Genomic DNA, 20,772 nt, shown 5'->3' with positions numbered 1-20,772 from the left:
AGAATTCTCTGTTTAGGCTGAATTTCCTAACCTAGTGAGTCCCCCAGCAGCTTTGCTGGATTTTTGGGGTTTATTTTTTTTTCTCCTGCCAAGAGTGAGACTCTTTTACCCTCACTCTTGGACATGACTTGAGGGTGTTTCTGTGACTTGCTATGTGCTTATGGGCTAGGGGGTAATTTTCCCCATAGGCCATCATTGGTTTTTGAATGTGTGTTACACAGCACCCTCAGTGCAGTAGCAGAGGGGTGTCCTAGAGACCCCCAAACATAGACTCCACACCCTGGGACTGACTACTGTCTCCCTGGGTCTGTAAAGTTACCATTGACTTTACTAGTCTTAACTTAGGAACTTAACCAGTACAAACCATCTTACTGTGGAAGTACTGGTAGGGGCAATTAGATTGCCCCTGGGTCTGTTGGCGAGGGGGGACGGGACAGTACCCCCTCGACGAGTTCTGGCTGGTGGCAGTGGATACCACGGAAATATTCCACCAGAATATTTCCCAATGGGATTTCCCATTGTTTTTAATGCACCACTTTTTGGTGCAATGTTAAAGATACCGCCGGGTTATTTATTTAATATAAATTCACCGGTTGGGATTTTTTGCCAGAACTCGCCGCCAAAATGGCGTCTAGGTTCACTTCAGTAACCCTGAACCCGAGTCGAGCCTTTGTTCCACTTTTGGCGGGCTTCTGCACAGAAGCCCTCCAAAGTGGTGCCATTCTGTCTGGGTACCACAGGGGGTGTGGGAGGGGGTTTAGGCACCCTGGACTGAGTTGCCTTGCCAACTCATGTCGCACTCTAGTGTGATTGGCCCAAGTGGTGAGCCACCCCGCTCACCACTTAGCATGCTTGAGTGACAGCTAGGCTGTATGAATGGGGGTTTGCTGCATAAAAGCAGGGTTTTTGGGACTGGTTCTTCAGAAGTCGCCACAGGACCTAAGAAGCCGAAGAGGGAGAAGCCGAGCCGACCTGCCAAGACGACACCACCGGTGAAGCCCTGCTGAACCGTCTCACCACTTTTCCCGACGACAGAGGAGATCTCCCGCCGGAGAGTCTTCTTCCCTTAACTGGTGGGGACAACCAGTTGCTGCCTTCTTTTCGCCGTCCCGAAGCATCTCGTGGCCGCCTTGCCTGTGCCAAGCACCCTGGCAACCGGGATACCACTTTTTACCTCAACCGCGAAAGAGGGGTAAAAATCCTTTGTGACCGGAAAACTCCACGGCTGGTCTCTTCCCTGGTAGTGCAACGATCTGCAGCTTTCCTCCACGTCGGGATCACCTCTTCCCCTGGACGACGCCGCGACTTACACCCACTACCAGGAACAACTACCACCGATGGAGGATCCTTTCCGCTTTTTAAGGTACTGTGTTCCGCCTGGCCTCCCTTGCCACCGATTGTACGGGGTAGATTTAGCCCTCGGCTCTCGAACCTGGGTAGGTCTGGGACACCCTAACTAAACTTTTCAGAACCGTAGTAAAACCTTTTTCTCTCACCTGCAAAGACTGATGACATTGTGTGATCTTGGGCAAATTTTTTTTGCCTGGCTCCCTCTAAAGCGGGCCCCGAACTAAGTCTCCTTGTTCCACCATTGACTGTCTTTGCTAACCTTATGTGGAAAGTGTTTTACCTTACTGCTCTCTTTATTTCTGCCTTTTCCCTCCCTTTTGGTAATACTTGTTGGAGTGTCATCTAACGTTAAGCGCTCACCTCTGTTTGGAAATAAGTGGGGTTAACTCAGAATTGTCCAACAAATGATTAGGGATGTACATATGAGTAATAGTAACTGTGTTTGACTTTCTTATCTTTTCTATCGTGCTAGTGTAATTTAGGAGTGTACCTTTAATAAATAAGTCTATACTTTTACACCTAGCTCTGGTCAGTGTTTGCTTGTGCTACTGTGTCTCTGTACCTATTATGTATCCTCTGTATACTGCCTAACTCTTCTTGAGGGAAGTCTGACTGCTCAGCCACAGCTACCACAGTGAATCTGTGTGGTGCAGACTGCTACCAAGTGGGTTTACTGCCAACACCTGTAGACTTAAATCTTTTGCAGTGGTCCCAGAGGGAACTGCACAGGTTTCTGCCTAACAGTCCGGGAACCAGATCTGTCTCGGCCACGCCGGTACAACGTGGATCATTCTGCACCGGGACCTCTTGAGCTGGTGGATGAGTCGGAGCAGCAACAGCAACGGAGGAAACACATAGGAACAGGCCGTCCCAGGGGAAAGAGAAAGCATCGCCCATGCTCTTTGGTTGGGGAAACCTGCTGGCGAACCTCTGGCACTGGAGTTCGTCGCTGTCGCGAACAGGTCGATCTGGGGTTTGCCCCATCGCTGAAAGAGTCGGTCCACTTGATCCTGGCGTAGTTCTCACTCGTGGCACAAGTGCAGCTCTCTGCTGAGAGCATCAGCGATGGTGTTTTTTATCCCTGCCAGTTGAAACGGCACCAGAAACATCCCTTGAGCAATGGCCCAATGCCACAGGTCCTGGGCTTCCTTGGATAGGGCCGGGGATCTGGTTCCGCCCTGCTTCCGGATGTAGAACATTGTGTTGGTGTTGTCGGTGAAGATCCTCACCACCTTGCCCTTGAGGGATGGGAGAAAAGACCTGAGGGCCCAGAACAATGCCCGGAGCTCCAGGATGTTGATGTGGAGCGGCTTCTCCTCCGGGAGCCAAAGGCCTCTCGCATGAAGATCTCTGGTGTGCGCTCCCCACCCCTCCAGGGAGGCATCCGTCGTCACCGTCGCCTGGTGGGCCGGGGTCTGAAAGTCTGTCCCCCGCCACTAGATGAGCGCGGGTGCCCCACCACCAGATCGCTCGTCGGAAGGTCTCGTTGAGGGATCCTGTCCTCTAAGCTGGCCGTCGCTTGAATCCAGCGGGCGTCGAGGAACTCCTGTAGAGGGCGCATCCGAAGCCTGCACCGGCGCACGAGATAAATGCAAGAGGACATCATCCCGAGGAGGGACTTGATGGACCGCACTCTGGCCACGTCCGTGGCCAGCAGACGCTGCTCCTTGCCTAGGATGGCCTTTGTCCTTTCCTCCGACAGCGAGGCCAGACGCGCCACTGTGTCGAGCTTGGCTCCCAGAAACAGTGCGACTTGAGGGGACCAGGTGGGACTTGGGGAAGTTGATGGAGAACCCCAGATCCGTGAGCAGCTGGGCGGTCTTCGCTGTGTGTTCTACGGCGAGCTCCCTTGTCCTTGCGCGGATTAGCCAATTGTCCAGGTAGGGGTAGACGTGGATCCCCTGCAGGCGCAGCTGCGCCGCCACTGGAGCGAGGCACTTGGTGAAAACCCTGGGTGCCGTCTTCAATCCGAACGGGAGGGCCTTGAACTGGAAGTGCCGCCCTTGGACCACGAACCTGAGGAACTTCCGGTGTCCTTTTAGAATGGGAAAGTATGCATCCTCCAAATCCGACGACGACAGGAAATCGCCCTCCTCCAGCTGTCCCAGCATGTGCTGGAGGGTGACCATCCGGAACTTCTGTGCCTTGATGTACTTGTTTAGTCGTCGCAGGTCTAGGATGGGTCGCCACCCTCCTGTCTTTTTCACGAGGAAGTACCTTGAGTATACTCCGGAGCCCTGGAGCCTCTTTGGGACGAGCTCGATGGCACCTTTGAGCATCACCCTTACCTCCAACAGCAGTTGAGGGACATGGCTTTCTTTCCTGGCCATGGGAGGAATGCAGGGGCACTTTAGAAATTCGAGGGCATGCCCCCGGGCCAGGGTGTCCAGCACCCAACGGTCGTTGAGATGACTCCCACACGCTGACGAACTTCGGCAGCCGGCCTCCCACCGGGGTGCTTCGGTGGGGGCCCGACGCCACGGTCAGTTCAATCTTGCTTGGAGGATGCCTTGCCGCCTTGGCCTCCCTGGCGACGACGGCAGGATCCACCCGACTTGCCTCGTCCTCTATAGGCTTCCTGCGACGAGGAGCGGGTCACTTGGCGGTACGTAGAGGAGCCACCGCCAAATCCCTTGGAGGCACCCTGCTTGCCTCTGGTGCTCCGAAAGGACGGCCTTCGTTGCTGGAGAACTCCCAGGGCCTTAGCTATCTCCGTGTCCGCCTTGATGGCTTGGGAGGGACTCATCCACTGTTTTCCCCAAACAGGTTGTTCCTGTCGAACGGCATGTCCAAAACCTTGGCCTGTACGTCCTGGTGGAAATCCGTCGCCTTGAGCCACCCTCGTCGTCTGAGGCAAACGCTGTTGCCTAGCTGGCGGAAACCGATGTCGGCAATGTCCGTTGCCACCGTTATGGCGTGGTCCGATGCCACCTCACCTTCTTGCAAGATCACCAGGGCCTCAGCCCTCTTGTCGTCCGGTACGAAGTCCAACAGGGGGACGATCTTGTACCACAATTCCCTGTCGTAGCGGGCCACGATCGTGAGGGCATTGGCCGCCTTAATCGTTGTTGCCGCCGACTAGATAACTCGTTGTCCCATTGCATCCAGCTTCTTTCCTTCACCGTCTGGCGGGGAAGTTGACGTTGAGGCCGATCCCCCCCCCCCCACCCCCCGCTTTCTTCTTGGCCGCCGCTGAGACGACCGAGTCAGGGGTCGGTTGCCCCTAAGGCACAATGGGGCTGCGGCGGGGACCCGGTACTACTTCTCGTACCGATCCCTCTTGGCAGGCATCTTAGACAGGTTCTTAAGGGTGAGACCCTCGTCCCAGATGTCATCCAGCAGAGGCACGGCGAGGACTGTCTTCCTCTTCCTCTTGACCTCGCATCCAATCTCGTCGGGAGGGGAGGCCCGGGCTGGAGGCGATGGGAGCTCAGTCCCGTCGTCATCCGTACCAGTCGTGGCCGTGTCCGTTCCTGTGTCATCCCCAGGTACGGGGGACGTGGGCAAAGGCTGAGCAGGCTGCGAGGTCTGAAAAGGCAGGGCTGGATGGGTCCGTCCTCTTGTTTGGGGGACTTCCCGGACGGGCCTGGCTCTGGCTCCTCCGTCGGGCCTGGTTCCGGTTCCTCCGTCGGTTCGTAGGGGCAATCTCGTCCTTATCTCCGAACATAAGTATTGTATTGCCAACAAAATGGCCACCGAGTTGTCCTGCGTCTCCGGAAGTGACGGGCGCGACGGTTGACTAGGAACCTCGCCAGCACCGCCGTCGCTCTCGTCGACCCCTTCGTCGGGATCCCTACTGTGGGACAGGGCCTCTTTGACACCCTCGTCAAGGCCCTCCAAGACTTCAACCAGTTCCTCCTCGGACGCTGTGTCCGTGTCCACAATGGCCACCGGCTCCCCCGCTCTTTTTCCGCCGGGGTCTTCATGGGGGTCTTCTTGATGGGCCTGATGGAGGCTTCTCTCCGCGGTGGCAGGGAAACTCTGGGCCCCGAGGTCGCCTCCACTGGTGTAGCCTCCTCAGGCTGTGCCAGGGCTTCCCGCCTTGGCCGGATGAATCAAGGCCTTCACCACATTCTGCGGGCCTGTGGCCTATACCTTGGAGGGGGGGGGGGGAGAGGGGTCACCACCTCGGCTGGATCCTTAGAGATCGACCGGGGCCTCTCCAGAAGCTTTGCTGGGTTCTCGGCCTTCCTCTTCCCTGAGCCAGAGCGTTGGCTCGTGGTTGATGGCGCTGGAGAGGATGCGCCCTGCCTGGCAGCCAAGGAGCCCGACCGTTTGGCGCTCCCGGTGCCCGCGGACCCGCGGTGCTTTGCCTTCTGTTGGGACCCTGTCACCGGTGCGCCCTCACAGGACTTCAGACTTTTTCTTCTCACCTGACGGGCTCTTTCCTTCCAGCCAGTTGGAGAGCCGAAGGTTTCGGTCCCCGATGGTCCGTTCCGACATGTTCCCGCAAAAGCATAGTCCTTCTCCACGTGCGTTTTGTCCTCATGAAGGCAGTAGAGACATTTCGAGTGCTCATCCTTCTTGAACACATTCTGCAGCTGGCATCCAGGGCAAACCCTGAACAGCTTTCCGGGCGTCGAGCTTCCTTTCTCCTGGGCCATGTCCGGGCAGGCCGCAGAAACTTCTGGACTCCTCCAAGAAGCATAACTCGACGAAAACTTCACCCTTGAGGGGCGTAGAAAATCCGAAACGGGTCCCCGTTGATCGGATGTAGACACGGTGGAGCTTGAGGCTCTATTTGACTGAAAAATGAGAAAGCTCTTTGAAGAAGCATGAAAACGCAGCAAAAAAGCTCGAGAGCTAAACACGAGGACTCCCAACACTTGAGCTTGCAGTAAAAATCTGAGGATGGCTGCCAGAGGCAGGGTTTAGGGTGAGGGCAGTCATTGGCTGGGGGCAGTATGACCCAGAGACCAGTGATTGGTTACTACTAAGAAAGACAGATCAGAAACGAAACTGATACTGATTTTTTTCTTTACCGGGGATTCCCAGCCCGACAACGGGGAATATTCATGAGCATGTGAATCCATGCCAGACCCCATGCTGGAGAACCCCAGCTCTTTCCGAATTTAGATTCTACTGCTGGAGTCAGGTGGATCTCCAGTTAGAATGCTAATCCCACCGGATGTCGCTGCATGTATAGCAGGACTTTCCTGCTTTTGGACGGGCAATTTAATCCCCTGACATTCCAGGTGATAAAGCCAAGCAGTGTTAAGCAAAGTTTGAATGCAGTGCCCTCTGGGAACACTACATGCAACTATGACTACAGGTGTAAGCAAACCCACCTTTAGTATTAGTCTGTACTACACAGTTTTGGTAGCGTGTTGAGCAGGCAGGCTCATATCAAGAGGGAATGTGAGCTGTAATGATGTTACACAGAGGTCTACAATCACAAGTGTTCAAATAAACTCTTAGACTCAAGGTTTCTTGGTTACTTATTAATTTATTAACCAGTCAATTATAAAACATTCAACAGAAGGAGGCAAACATAACACACAAATATACTTCAATACTGTTCACTAGTTTCTGAATCAGATAAAACCGTTTTGGGATGGCCCACAGACACAATGTACAACCACAGATAACTTTAGTAGCAAGGGTACTGGGGACATGAATATCTTACTGTTGGCATTCAGAATACTTTTCAAAGAGGAGTAAAAGGCAAAGGTTGTTAGTACATAAAAGGCTACAATTATTCTTAGACAGTGCAAATATTTTGAGTTCACCAGAAGTCAATTCAAAGTCAGTGGGCTACAGTATTGGATAGGATAAAGCAGTTCTGGTAGTTTAACGGAAAAGTCTCTACACAAGTTCTTAGGAGTGGTTTGAAGCAAGAAGAATCATATGTTCGGTAACAAGCGAATTAGGCCTGTGAGTTGCGAAAGTTTCAAGCACTTTCACCACGACAGGCAAGTACTCAGTCTAATTTTATAGTACCTTACAAATTAAGAAAGAGGCAGCTGGTGACTTCTGTTCCTGGCAGTTCCTGCAGATCTCGCTGTCCCTGAGCCTCAGTCGTGGGAACAAGAGGGAGGACGTTGGGGGGGGGGGGGGAACTCCTGCACTGCACAGGTACTGGTCCAAAAAGCTGGCAAATGGAAGATCTTCGGTTCGAGTAGCTGTCGTCAAGCACACAAGCTGGTGTCCCTCTCCCTGGTTAAACCTAACCAGCTCCGAGAATGGTATCCAGGTGCTTTAGGAGTGGATTGGTCCCACCAACTCAAAGGAAGAAGTCGTCCTTGAAGGGGCTTCTCTGTCGAGGTGAACGTGACAATTCAGACATGCAGCAGGGCTTCACCGGGCAAACCAACGGTCCAGGAGTTGCAGCAGCCGTCCTCATCCAGCTCGTCTTCGGTTCTTTCGTTCCAGTGGTCGACTCTGCCTTCCAAGCCAAGAGGGCAGTTTTCTCCCTTTCACTCGCCCAGAAGGGGGGCTGTCTTGCCAGCCAGTCAGCCAGCCAATCACGCCAGAGTGCATTTGGGTCTCCTAGGAGACTAAACAGGGAGTTTCGGGCACCTCCCTCAATTTCTGCCCACCCGACACTCGGACGCCAGAGGCGGTCTTCAGTCCTGAAGCCTGCCAAAGGCATAGAAACAAAGGGACCGAACCTAGTTTGGCGCGCAGAGATAAACACTAGAAGGACCTTTCCAAAAAGAAATGGCGAAATAAGAAGACTGGGACCCGTTTAAACAAAGGGGCTTAAGGCGCCATCTTGAAAAACATAGCTCCTGCGATTCTTAGCTACCGGTGTTCGCGGTCGGGAAAAATCTTGGTAGTTCGTTGTAAAACCACTGCCACCAGCCATTTCGATAGGAAAGGGTAGCATTCGACTGCTACCCGAGTTTTTAGACACAGGGGATCCAGCGCTCTATTGTAAGATAGTGTGTGCTGGGTCGAGGAATTTGGAGAGACTAGTAAAGTCAATTTCACTTTACGGTCTCTGGGAAACAGTTTATCCCAGAGAAGGTAGTTACACCTTTGGGAAGTCTAAAATACATCCCTGTGTCACTGCACTGAAGGTGCTGTGTGACACATGAAGATGATGCCTATGGAGTTATTTAAAACCCCATAATCAAAGAACACAAGAGTAAAACGCACATCAAAATACACGAGAGAGTGGGGGAAAAAACGCTCACACTCTCTCCAGGTAAAAAAAATCAAGTCCTCAAAATCCGAAGTTGCTGGGGGTTTCTAAGGTGAAGGGAATTAGCACATTTATGAGAATTCTCCCTAACAGTCATCCTGCTTGTCGGACAGCTCCTTTAGTGCCCGTTTCACAAGTGTCATATATCCCTGGCCACGGAGGCAGACTCGTCCTACACAGTCGACACCCTTCCCTCCACCTCATCCAGCCTCTCCCAGTGTTTGTCCAAATAGACCTGCATGTGGTCGACCTTGCAGGTAAGTGTGTCCATTTTCCCCTTCAGAGACTGTATACTGGATTGTAGTTGACAGAACATCTCCTTAACGTCCTGGAAAGCCCCTGTTGGATCTAGGGATGCCATTTGGGGGTCACGCTTCCGGGGAGTCTTCCATTGGTTTGCTATTTCTTACGTGAGATGGTGTGTCGAAGTGGAGCTTTCACTGTTTGCCCCCTTTGCCAGACTCGGACACCACTACTGTATTTGGTTTTTATGTAAATTAGTTTACTGGGTCGAGTCAAGCTTTATATCTTGGGAAACGCCCTGCGGTCTAGTACTTCCTATCACACCCCTTGTGTCCACACCCAGGCGGGCCCAAAAACTGTTCGGTTTAATGTGATGACAGATGGGACTCCTTGTAACCGATAGGATTCCCTTTGCTGGGTATTGTCCTTTCGGCTACGATCGCACCCCTGATGACTCAGCTCACTCCAACAATCAGTGTCTAGTGTTATTGGGCGTCTCCAACTTCAAACCGTAGTAGGCAATGCCCTCCAGGGACCCTCTGAGCTCCTCTCCCATCGCCCCTTCCCGATAGCAGTGTGATTGCGCGAGGTGAGGGCAGGGGTCACCAGTAAGCAATGGGAATTCGCCTCAGCTAGTTGATGTTGTGTCCACTGTTCCCAATCGCCTGAACTTGTTTCCCGCCAACGCTCGACTGGGATCCCACCTCGTATCCAATCAGGGTTTGTTGTTGACCTTCTTATATTCAGATACCTAATATTACTTAACATTTAACAACGCAGCTGCCTGGGCCAGCACTATTCACGAGGCACCACAGTATTATGTGCTGCTCCCTCCCTTATAGCCTGCTGCGTCCCGTCTCAGTCCACCACAGTAAGCAGCCAGAAACCTTTCCCGGTAGCCCTATATGCGTTATCTATACCGTCAGTAGTGTGTGACCATGGCTCGGTCGGAGGGGGAGTACCGTTCCTCGGATGCGGAGGTAGTGCACATGACTCAAGATCTCTGAAGATCTTATGTTGCTAGGCCCTTGTTTACACTGTTGCTTGCCCCCCTCTTATGTGGAATTCCTTATTGGTCGGGTGTCCCTAATCACTTCTGTCCCCTAAGCAGGGTCGGACTCAGGTAGGGCCCTGCACTTCTCCAGCTCATGCCAGCTGACAAGTGCCCTTGATCGCTTGACTAGGCAGACTGCCATGTCCCGACAGTGACACCAGTTTACCAGAATGCATTCTGCTCCTCACCTGCCAATCCGCTTGATTCCGTGGCGGGCGCGGTGCTGTGCCGGTGGTATCCTCACTCTGACCGTCCTCTATTCCAACAGACAGGGCTGCAACCCTGTGAATGGGCCCGGCCCCCTCACAGCAGGGGTCCGGGCCTCTATAGACCACCGGCCCCATGTAGTCGCATCAGTGGTCCAGCCAACAGGCCAGTGAATGAAGGGATCAGCACCCCCCTGGAGCGTCGGCCACCTGGACACATGCAATGTGTTCTCCAATTCTGCCAACAGTGCATCCACAAACAGCAATAAACACAAATGCGGGACACGTTTCTATCAACACTTTCACGGCTCTGCAAGGCAGTGCTGAGGCTCTCCAGCCCTCTCAGCTTCACGGGTGGCGTACACCGCCAGCTGCCCTGGGGGATAGATTCCCTGCCTCCTCACACCATGGGTCGCCGATCCGTTCCTAAATTGCGCCAAGCCCTCGAGGGGGCCCAGCCCACTTGCCTGCACAATCTGCAAGTCTGCACCCCTGCGTGGACACCCAGTCAGGAACTGTGCTCAGTCGCGTCCCTCGGACCGGCCCGCGCCCTTGCCCATGCCCATGGTCTGCCAGCCGGTTGCCAGGTACGGTTTCACAGGGTGCTGGAAGGCATCTCCACCTACCGCAACGTCACTGTCAACTAGCAGATCTCCCCCACAGCACTCATCTTCCTCGTAGCTGGGCTTGCCAGTACGCCCCATACTCAGGCAGCTCCTCCCTCATTTCGGATCCGCTGCTTACTGCAGCTCCCTCGCCTGGAGCTAAACTTCTCCCGTACAGATTGTTTCAACACTGCGCCACATTGAGGATATGAGTGTCCCACAGCACAACACTTTTTGGGGGGTTCTGGAAACAGCGGTGTAATCTCTGGATAGTTGCCAGATCTGTGGAGGTGCTTGGGGGCTCATGGGCTCACAGCTATCTTGGCTGGGCTCTCTAGCACCCTCCTGGTCTGTGTACTTCAAAGCATAGTGTTGTGTTTTTTTTATTGTGGTTATATATAATGGGATAGTACTTATTTAGCCAAGAATTGCCTTGGTCTACTTGCATTTAAATAAACCCTTTATTTTTACAACACAGGGCCTGATCACGACCTCGGCGGTAACCCTTAAATCCGGCAGTAGCGCTATTACCGCCGGATTTAAGGGTCGGCCGAATCAGGGCTTCGGCGGATTTCACCCCAGCTCTTGGCTGGGGGAAATCCGCCGGCGGTAATAGCGGGAATTTTCCCCATTGAGCCCAATGGGGAATGGGTCATTCCCGAATGGGCTCAATGGGGACTTCCAAGTCCGCCCAACTTGTGATCCCGCGCTGTTAGTGCCGGGGGCTATGGCGGTCGCACTAATAGCCCCCGCGCTAATAGCGTTAGCATTACCGCCGAGGTCGTGATCAGGCCCATAGTGTTTCTTCAGATCATTCGTTTACTACAATTCCTTTGTACTGATTCTACAGCCCTCTCTCCCTCCCAAGATAAGCCTGGCTGATCGGTCTACGTTACCATATTGTGTATAGGCGCGTTACAAATGCCATATCATATCATACTCAGGTGGTACAGTCTTATACTAAGAGTGGAGTTTTGAACTCTCAGTTGTATGATTTTACTAAGGTCTTAGTTGGACTTCAGAAAAACTGTCTAAACAAGGCGGGGATGTGGGGAGCAAGTGTTCGGGAGATCATTTTTATGCTTCATTCCCTCTCCTAGTGCGACCCCCACATGCACTTTTTTGCTTGACTTCTGAGCCTTTTTCCACTCATTCATTCTTACTTGCTCTGACTTTAGGAACGCTGTTCTCTGTGTTTGGGTTTACCTTTACAATGGACTCCATATCTCTTTAAAGGCATCTGTGTTTAACTTTTGCAGCACACAGCTCCTTAAGATCAGTGTTGGTGGGAATATTTTGGGTTCTCCTTTGAGATTCTCTTTATCTTTACTAACTGCAGTTCTTAATGATAGAGGGATACTTTGTATCCTTCCTAAAACTTTATACTAGGAGAGATTAGCACATACCACCTTATGTGGAGTGCTAAGGGGATACCTAGTCTCCCTCCTCTCTGCTCCTGTGACATTTTAGTCAGACAGTCCTGTAGTTATGGCTTGTGGCAGTGGACATGCTCTACCAACAAGTGCCATTTTTTAACCGCAGACTGTATTCACAGTCTCAGTTGTGCACAATAGGGTCATCCAATGTTCTAACATGGTGGCTCTTTTCTTTTTTTGCCATTTCTGTTGTGCTTGTTCTTTGTTAACCCTTCTACCATTCTGGGAGGTGGGGGTCAGTGTGTGTTTTGCCTTTGGCAGGAACCCTGGGTGTTCCTGCCTAGGCTCCAGCGTGTCTGGGCAGGCAGGAAATGGGGGAGGAGTTTTTCACTCCCCTGCCCTTTGTCTGCCTGACTGTGTGAATGGTACCAGTTCCCACTGGGGGACTGGCTGTCCTAAATGGACAGCCACTCACCCCTTTCTGAAAACTTGAGGGATATTACAGAGGAATATCTGGTGAAAATGAATAAAAGGTGAGGTTCCTGAGGTGAAAGGCAAGTCGACCACTGGAAACTGAAGTAACCAAAGCTGAAGACGACCAGAGACGCCTGCAGATCCCTTTGCATCAACGTGAAGCGACCACTGCTGGCCTGACCCAGTTTTCCACTCGACAGAGGAGCTTTTACAGAGGAGTCCTTCCCTTTGGCTGGTGGGACCAAACAGCCCCGAGACGAACTGCAACTTGAGCCATCTCCCGACGTGCTGTGCCTTTCCAGAGCTGCAGACCCCGAATACCAGGAGACCTCCGACCCATTTGCTGTGCAACATCTTTGAGAGGCCAAATCCTAAGTCTTTGCTGAGCTCCAGGTGAACATTCAGAGACACGATCCAACTCATCCAAGCCCCCTCACCAGAGTGCAGGGCCCCATAATTGAATAATATCGACAGGCCGAGTACCGTTCATCATTGGTGCTGTGAAAAAGGTACCAACATCACCAACGAACCAAGGAGACCAAAGAAATCTGTGCCAAGCGTCCTTTCTCGAGACTGAATGGAATGTCTCAGCAGCAGGGTCCTTCCTTTCGTCACCAGACCAATGAATCAGGAGACCGGGTCCGTCGCTGCTGCACAGAAGAGAATCCAGCTACGAGCATTTCTTCTAACCTAAGGTACTGTGGTTTGAAAAGGTACAACTTCCCTTGAACCAAGAAGTCGCTCCAGAGTGACTGGAGTATGTCAAGGTGTCCAGAGTGTCCACTCTACCACTGACCCAAGTATCTGGCTTGTGTGCCTTTAGTGAGTCCTTTTGCAGGGTCTCCATCTTTGTGTTAATTCTACAAGTATCTTTTCCTAATAGAGTAAAAGTATCCCAAGGACCTTTTGAAGTTCTGCTGCTACTTAAGACTTTGAATACCCTCTGCACTGACTTTTATAGTTAGGGATTGGACTTTAAAAGCGTTAGTTTGCCAAGAAAGGGTCTCTAGAACTTGAAGCTCTGATACTGTATGACTAATCAACATTCCTAAAAGACTTTATCTTATGCGGTTTTGCAAACTTAATACAATGACCGTATATCTTAGTCTTAACGCGAGTGCAAGGTCGTACAGATAATATGGTAGAAATGTTAGTGTCAAACTAACAATTGTAGCGCAATCAACTACCACCGAAGCAGTGGACTTTGAAAAGTGTATTCAAGTATTCCCAAGTGTGTTGGTTATTTGAACTAATTATTTTACTACCTTCCTTGTGCAAGTATAATAATGGTGTATATTTGAATATAACATTATCTGTGCGTTTCTTCAGGCTATTGCACTAACTGGATTTAGTGTACTTATCTATCGTTCTAATCTTCCTATAAGCGTGGCTGCTCTGCCACTATCAAGGTTCCTTGAGTAGTACAGAATTATACTACGAGTTGGGGACCTATATGCCAAGGGATAGTTTTATGAAGTCTACTTCAAGTGGACTTTAGGCAAACTTCCCTAACATTCACCTTTTAGGACTTACAACTCTGCTGGGCAATACCGAACTCCAACTTCAAGAATGGCCTGTACCACTCAAGGTGATGTTAGCAATGGCAGAGCAGCCAGGCATATTTTAAGAGGGAGAGAGGGCTGTAGAACTTGTAGCATACATATTACCCAAAGGGACACGTGTACACTAGGAGTTAACTACAAATATTGGGATTTCTTTTTTCTTCTTCTTCTTCTTCTTCTTTACATATACACCAGCAAAGAGAATTCTTTAGAAAGGCAAGTACTATCAAAAAATAAACACAGTATACAGCCAATACAATACTTCTGGTAAGTAAACCACAGTGTAAAAGACTAATAGAATTGCAGTATGCAATTCAAGGTAAGTAAAACTACCTTGTAGTAAACTTAGTAGTTACTTCTTAGAATAGTAGAAACACTTTAAAGTTAAGTAATAACTTGACAATTACTTTTCAGAAGGGTAGTATGCAATTCAAAGGTGAGTAATAGCTTTGTAATACTTTGTTTCAGATACTTATGACCAAAACACCAATACAAGGTAAGTTACTGTGCATTCCTTTTACATAGCTTATTGATTTAGTAGTCCATCCCCATCTAGTTATGAACCTTTAAGGGTCAGATTGGAGGTACAAAAGGCAAGGCATAAACTGTAGAAAGTTAACAGTTCCTGTGGAAATCTTCAGCAGCAAGTAACAGTTTTGAGGGTAAAATGATTCACCGACTTCCGTAGCATGCTCCCTGAATGCGTTCCAGCATTAGGGCTGGTAAAAGTGTATGGCCGAAACTCCCAACCACACAAATTCCCCCCCCCCCCCGCACCATAGTCACAGCAGCAAAACTGTGACTCTAGGTAAATATTACCTCGAGTCTCACAGCACCTCAGCAGTGAAGATAGCAGGCGGACGCCCTCACGATGCAGCAGCTACAGGTCAGTGGATTCTTGCACTTCAGACGAAAGAAAGGACATGGGAAAGGATTTTGCATCAGCAGTTGAATGGAAAAGCTCCCAGCAAATGATTCTTTGTTGCTTCTTGTGGCTGTGGTTTTGGCACTCTTTTCAGAATACCAGATGAAGAACTGTTGTCATCTGAACAATTCGCCTTGCTTTCTCGGTCCAGCACTCTGTCCACCAAAGTTTCACAAAGATTAATTTTTTGGAAGATGATGCACAGTACTCAGGCTTCCTGGGTATTGACGTTCTGCAACGCAGGAAGGTCGCAGCTCGTTGTGGGATGGCTCAAAAGCAGGTCGTCTTAAAACGGTTTGGTCCTACCAGTCCAAGGAAGGAGACAACCTCTTCGGTCTCCTCTGTTGCATGGAAGAAAGGGTCAACACAGCAGCAGTCACTCAGGCATCTCCAGTCACTGGAAGTAGCTACAGGCGTATTTTCTTCCTCATTGCATTTAGCTCCACTGGTCGACTTGTCTTCAGCCTCAGGATCCTATCCATTTATCCAGGAACCCAGCAAATCAGCACTCATACTACATTCTACCTTTGGGAGGTGGCTCTCCTTTCAGGACAGATAGCCTCCCAGTTTGAACTGGTTCCAGACAGGCATGCTAGAAGACAAAGGACTGCAGAGTTTGTGACTCCTCCCTCATTTCCCGTCTTCACAGACACTCTGGAGCCTCGGCGGGCTTCACATAGGATTCCTGCCGAAGACAAAAACACAGCAAATGGCTAATAAAATAATAGTCACCATTTGGGTCAATGGTGACCCTTCTGTGCATTACTGAAGTTCTAAACACAGCCTGTGAGTAAACATCACACAAAGGTTGTTAGAACATGTCCACTGCCGCTAGCCATTCAGGTATGCTTGCCACTAACAGAAATGTTAAAGAAGCAGTGAGAAAGGGGATAGTGTGACCCTTCAGAACTCCACATAAGGTGGTGTGGGCTGATCTCACAAAAGAAAAAAGGTAAAGAGGATAAAAAAAAAATCCCCCTCCCCCCCCCAACCCTTGCTGTGTGTAGCAAAAGAGGCCTCTAAAGTTGGTGGAAAGTATGACTCCAAAAAGAAGGTATGGGACGGACACATAAATGCCTCCAATAGCCAGAGTAGAAGAAGGGGTGACTGGGGGAAAAGTTTCCACTCACCCAAGAACATAGTAAATAAATCCACAAGTCCAGCAAACAGTGCTCTGGGTCCCACAACTGAAGGAGATGTGGCATAAAATGGAAATTCTGACCAATAGACTATATTTTACAAAGATCTTTCTTTACATGTATTTATTAGCTACAGGCAATGCTGAACACTACCTGAACGCCATGATCAGCGAAGGACACTGTTCTGTTTATTCATGTTATGTGTATAAGCGAGAGAGAAAACCACTACACAGAGGCAAGCCTCCTCATCGTTGATATATTAGAGGGGCAGAGCCCCAGCTGGGCCGCAGAACCAGTGGCAGCAAGGATGGAGATCACGAAGTGAGCTGAACGCCTAAGAGTTGGCACTATCCCCGACAGAGGAACAGAGGTCTGAGAGGAAGCGGAGACAAGATTCCCCACGTCTCATCTGGTGGCACAACCACTAGTGAGCAGTGGAGGGCCGGGAGGCCGATACCGTGCGCCAAGACAAAAAAAGTACAAGGGAGCCAGAGTCACTGAGGTCTACACACGTCAGTCCGTGGCTACAGAGCCAAGGAGCAGTGTGGAAAGCAGACAAGCTTTCGGGATACGGCTACAAGGTATGAACATTGTGAGTGATGGCTATGAAACCGATGCAAGTTTCGGGAGCCTGAGAAACCTGAATATACAAATATCCTATGCAAAGTGAATTGAGATGGATACGGACATTGTGAATAATGGCTGTGATATCTACGCAGATCCTGGGGGCATGAGTGTCCAGAGTGCATGAATACCCTATGTAAGGGGAAAAGAAAAAAAGGACATGAATGCTTATTTAGAGCTGAGAAAGACATGGAAGCAATACAAGTCTGACAAGCCAGGGTGGATAGCCGCCAGACGTGAAATAACTTGGGTGAAAGAAACAACCCAGCTGAGGACCGCAGAACTTGGGAGAGAATCCCAACGACTCGAAGGTGAAAGTGTTCATTTCCAAAAAAACCTGGAGGGATCGAAATGTTTCCACCAAAAGACTGTTTTCTTTATTTAAATGAGAGAAAGTCATAACATTGATACAAAGACAGAAGGATAGCCTGACTTTAAAAAGGAACTTTGAAAACTGAAAACAAATCTAAGAGCTTGGACCAGCGAGAAGCCTTACCGAGGCTTGTGTGCAAGCCTCACATTTTTCCTTTAAGGCGTTTTCTAAAGTGGTAGGGCCAGTTAGTGGTTCATGATTCGGACTGAAAACTTTACTTTGGACTGGACGAGCACCCTTTTGTTTTGCTAGGCCAGGAAACACCCTCACAGCTATAGGGCAACTTGGGCATTTTCCCTTTTGATTTAAATAAAACTTGTTAACATGACCCAATGTAGTCAAGAGTCCTTGTTCACCACAGAAGGATACTGAACAGTTGTGTGTGTGAAGCTTTGTGCAACATGAGAAACCTGCTGAATGCAGTAGTTTGTGTTTTTGACACTTGGCTAAACAGGAAAGTGTGCAGATGTATTTAGTCTGCTGTGAAGTGTGTTTGTAAATTGAAACCTTCATTAGTTCCATTGCTTCTTAATGCAAACTGATGGCTGCAAGAGTAGCAAAATCTAACTGAATTGACATTTAACTTTTATCATCCTCAATATCTTATTCTAAAGTAGTTCCGTTTTCCACAACTACATTGTTAGATCATTTTAGTGCAAAGTTTGGATCAAAAGGCACTCTGCCATTTCCTATACAGAACATACCTTTTCAACATGTGCTCATAAACGAAGGAAGGCATGATAGTAATGGTCACCACATTCCCTGCTGTTGCCAAAACGTCTGCGGTTTGTGAGTCCTGTTAAAACAAAATAAAACAAAAGAAGCAACATTTCTAGTCTGAATTTCATTTACAAAAAGGTTCAGTGTTGAACTGCATGCAAATTCAGAGGTCACTGTTTTCCAATATATCCTTTCTTGACGTAAATGGGTATGAAAATGTAAATCTTAAAGTATAGCAACATGATGGCAATACGTGTACAACACTTCTCTTTGAAAAGAAATAATGTAAGAAACTGGTGCTTGTTCGGTAAGAATTGATGTAGTAGCACTGTGTGAGACTACACAACACGTATCTGATTGGTATTAGGTAACCCACCTTTTGGTATAAGCCTGTACTACACAAGTTGGTAGTGTGACTGAGCAGCCAGGCGTATCTCAAGAGGGGTAAATGTGAGCTGCAGAGCTGTAGCAATGAAATTTGCATATACAAGTAGCCAAGTAAAACTTCCACTCAAGGTTTCGGTTATAGTTATTTATCTAACATCAGTTTTTAAATAAGCGTTCTTTAAAAAGGGCAAGATATGTAACAATCAAATATACTTTAAAATAATTTTCCAGAATCAGTACAAGTTAGTAGATACTCTTTGGATATGCTTTTTACACACTTCCTACACCCAGATGTGACTTCATTCAGAAGGACAGTAATGGCATTTATACATCACTAGTTATACTTTGCAGATTCTGAGATGCCAGAAAGGAAAGGTTAAACAGGTTCACAGGGCATGTGAGTATACTTACATCTTCCAATGAATTCTAGACAAGCCTTTCCCAGCAATAACAGTCTAAAACAAGTTACCACAATGAGGAACAGAAATATCAAAGTTAATGGCCTAGAAGAGTCTGCAGGGAGCCCGGACAGCCAAAGTCAATTGGAGCACAGTCTAGGGAGCTGAGGCACTTCTTAGATAATAAGTCTTGCACAAAATTAGAGAGCATTTGTAGAAATAACTTGTAAGGTCACAAGCGGTTACACTTGTGAAAAGCAGAGTTGGAAGCAACTCTAAGGTAAGCCACTGCAAGTCTCAACTGAGAAAAGCAAAGCTAAAGACAATGAGGTAAGTAACCCAAGTCTAAACAGTACCTCTGGTTTGAAGAAGAGTGGGCCAGCTGGATTCTGTCCTGTTGCAGCAATGCAGATGCTGGGTTCCTGAGCCTCAGTCGTGGGGACAAGAGGGAGGACGTCTGAAGGACTCCTGTATCAGCAATTTAGAGGTCGACAGCTAAGGGCTCTTTTCGGATCAGCAGCACTTCGCGGTTTGAGCCGTTGGTAAACAGCACAACTGCAGATCTCGGATACCGGTTGGGCTTCCTTGAGTCCTGCACTCTGGTGAGGGGACTCTAGCTCTGGTCGTCCTGCTTCTGGAGGGTCCTTAGGAGACTCCTGGAGCTTCTAGCCAGATTGCAGACATTGCACTCTACTACGGATTTCTCAACCCCTGGCACTCGGTTCTTGCAGCAGCGAAGTACAGCCAATCAGGGAAGAGGGTCCAGTGGAGTTCGTCACAGGGTCCCACTAACCCAAGAGAAGAAGTCGTCTCTTACGGAGCTTCTCTTGTCGATTAGAAAAATGTGTTTCAACACAGCAGCAGTGCTTCACTGGGGAAATCAAAGGTCCAAGAGGACGGTGCAAGCCTCATTCATGGTTTGTTTGGGTGTTTCTCCCAGTGGTTGTCTGCTCTAGTCCCAGAACCCTTGCCTTTTAAGCAGGTTTCTCTCATTTATGCACAGCCTAGGCTGTCAATCACCCAGCAGGGTGGCTGTCCTGAAATGACAGCTAGCCAGCCAATCAGGACTGGTTGCATTCATGCACTCCTAAAGTCAAAGGACAGGGGAGTTTCGGGAACCTCCCTCACATCCTGCCTTTCCAGACACAGTGGAGCAAGAGGCGGGTTTCAGTACTGAAGCCCGCCAAAGGCAAAACGAATAAAGGGCTCAAACCTGGCTTGGCGTGCAGAGTAAAACCCAAGAAAGACTGTACAAACCGAAAATGGCAGGGGAAAAAAAAAAAAAACCAAAAAAAAAAAAAACAGACCAGGCCATTTTGACAAAAATGGTCACCCATGGGTGCTTTACTGCAGCTGAGGATTCAGCCTGCAGTAGAAAAGTACAATGGTAGGAAAATGAAACCACTGCCACCAGCCATTTAAAGCAGTGAGGTTAACATAACTTTTTTTTACATTAGTAGGCAGGAAAAGGGGCTACTAAGTAACCCCCCCAGCACTTCACATAAGATGGTGTGTGCTGAACCTACAAAAGAGAAAAGGTAAGTAAAGTCAATTTCAATTTACTATTCTTGGGAGCAGTAGTTCTCACTAGAAAAAGGTATTCAAACCTTATGAGAAATCTAAAGGATTTCTCCGACACCGCACTGAAGGCGATTTGTGTCAATACAAAAAAGTAGATGTCTATGGAGTTTGCCAGACTCGAAAAACAAACCAAACCAAACCATCCAAATCAGGTCAAAACACACGAGAGAGAGAATAAGAGCTCACTCACTGCAGGGTTCAAATTAAAAAGCCCTAAAGTCCAGCAAAAGAGCTGGGGGGTCTCTAAGGTTGAAGGGAATTAGAACAGAAATGAGAATTTTCCCTAACAATCCCCATTCACAGGAAACACCGGACATGGGTGTCCTCCAGGTCCAGGACGTCGGAAAAGCCCCCCTTTCCAGGTGGCCGAGCATGTACTGCAACGTGACCATTCTGAGACTTGAGGTACTTGTTCAGACGTCAAAGACCTAAAATGGGCCTTGAGCCCCCAGTCTTCATTCTTACGAAGAAGTATCTCGAGTAGATTTCGGAGCCCCTGAGTCAGTGGGGAACCTGCTCCCTCATCTCTTTTGTAGCACGACCCGTACTTCCTCCAAGACTGAGTGATGTGCAGCTCCTGATGGGCCACCGGCGGGATCCGCAGACAC

General features: G+C 49.3%; 1 protein-coding gene across 2 annotated transcripts in view; it reads right to left on the bottom strand.

Annotated features, from left to right (window-relative positions):
- The window catches only part of SDCBP (syndecan binding protein), a 403,969-nt gene that overhangs the window by 63,532 nt on the left and 319,665 nt on the right, over positions 1 to 20,772 (bottom strand). For both annotated transcript variants that reach the window (XM_069621090.1, XM_069621091.1), the window contains exon 8: positions 17,783 to 17,874. In XM_069621090.1, the coding sequence (XP_069477191.1) occupies positions 17,783 to 17,874 (92 nt within the window). The remainder of the gene's footprint in view (positions 1 to 17,782; positions 17,875 to 20,772) is intronic.

The sequence above is a fragment of the Ambystoma mexicanum genome, chromosome 5q (assembly GCF_040938575.1).
Source record: "Ambystoma mexicanum isolate Mex_15411 chromosome 5q, UKY_AmexF1_1, whole genome shotgun sequence".
Lineage (NCBI taxonomy): Eukaryota > Metazoa > Chordata > Amphibia > Caudata > Ambystomatidae > Ambystoma > Ambystoma mexicanum.
This window is presented reverse-complemented; position numbering and strand designations above follow the sequence as displayed.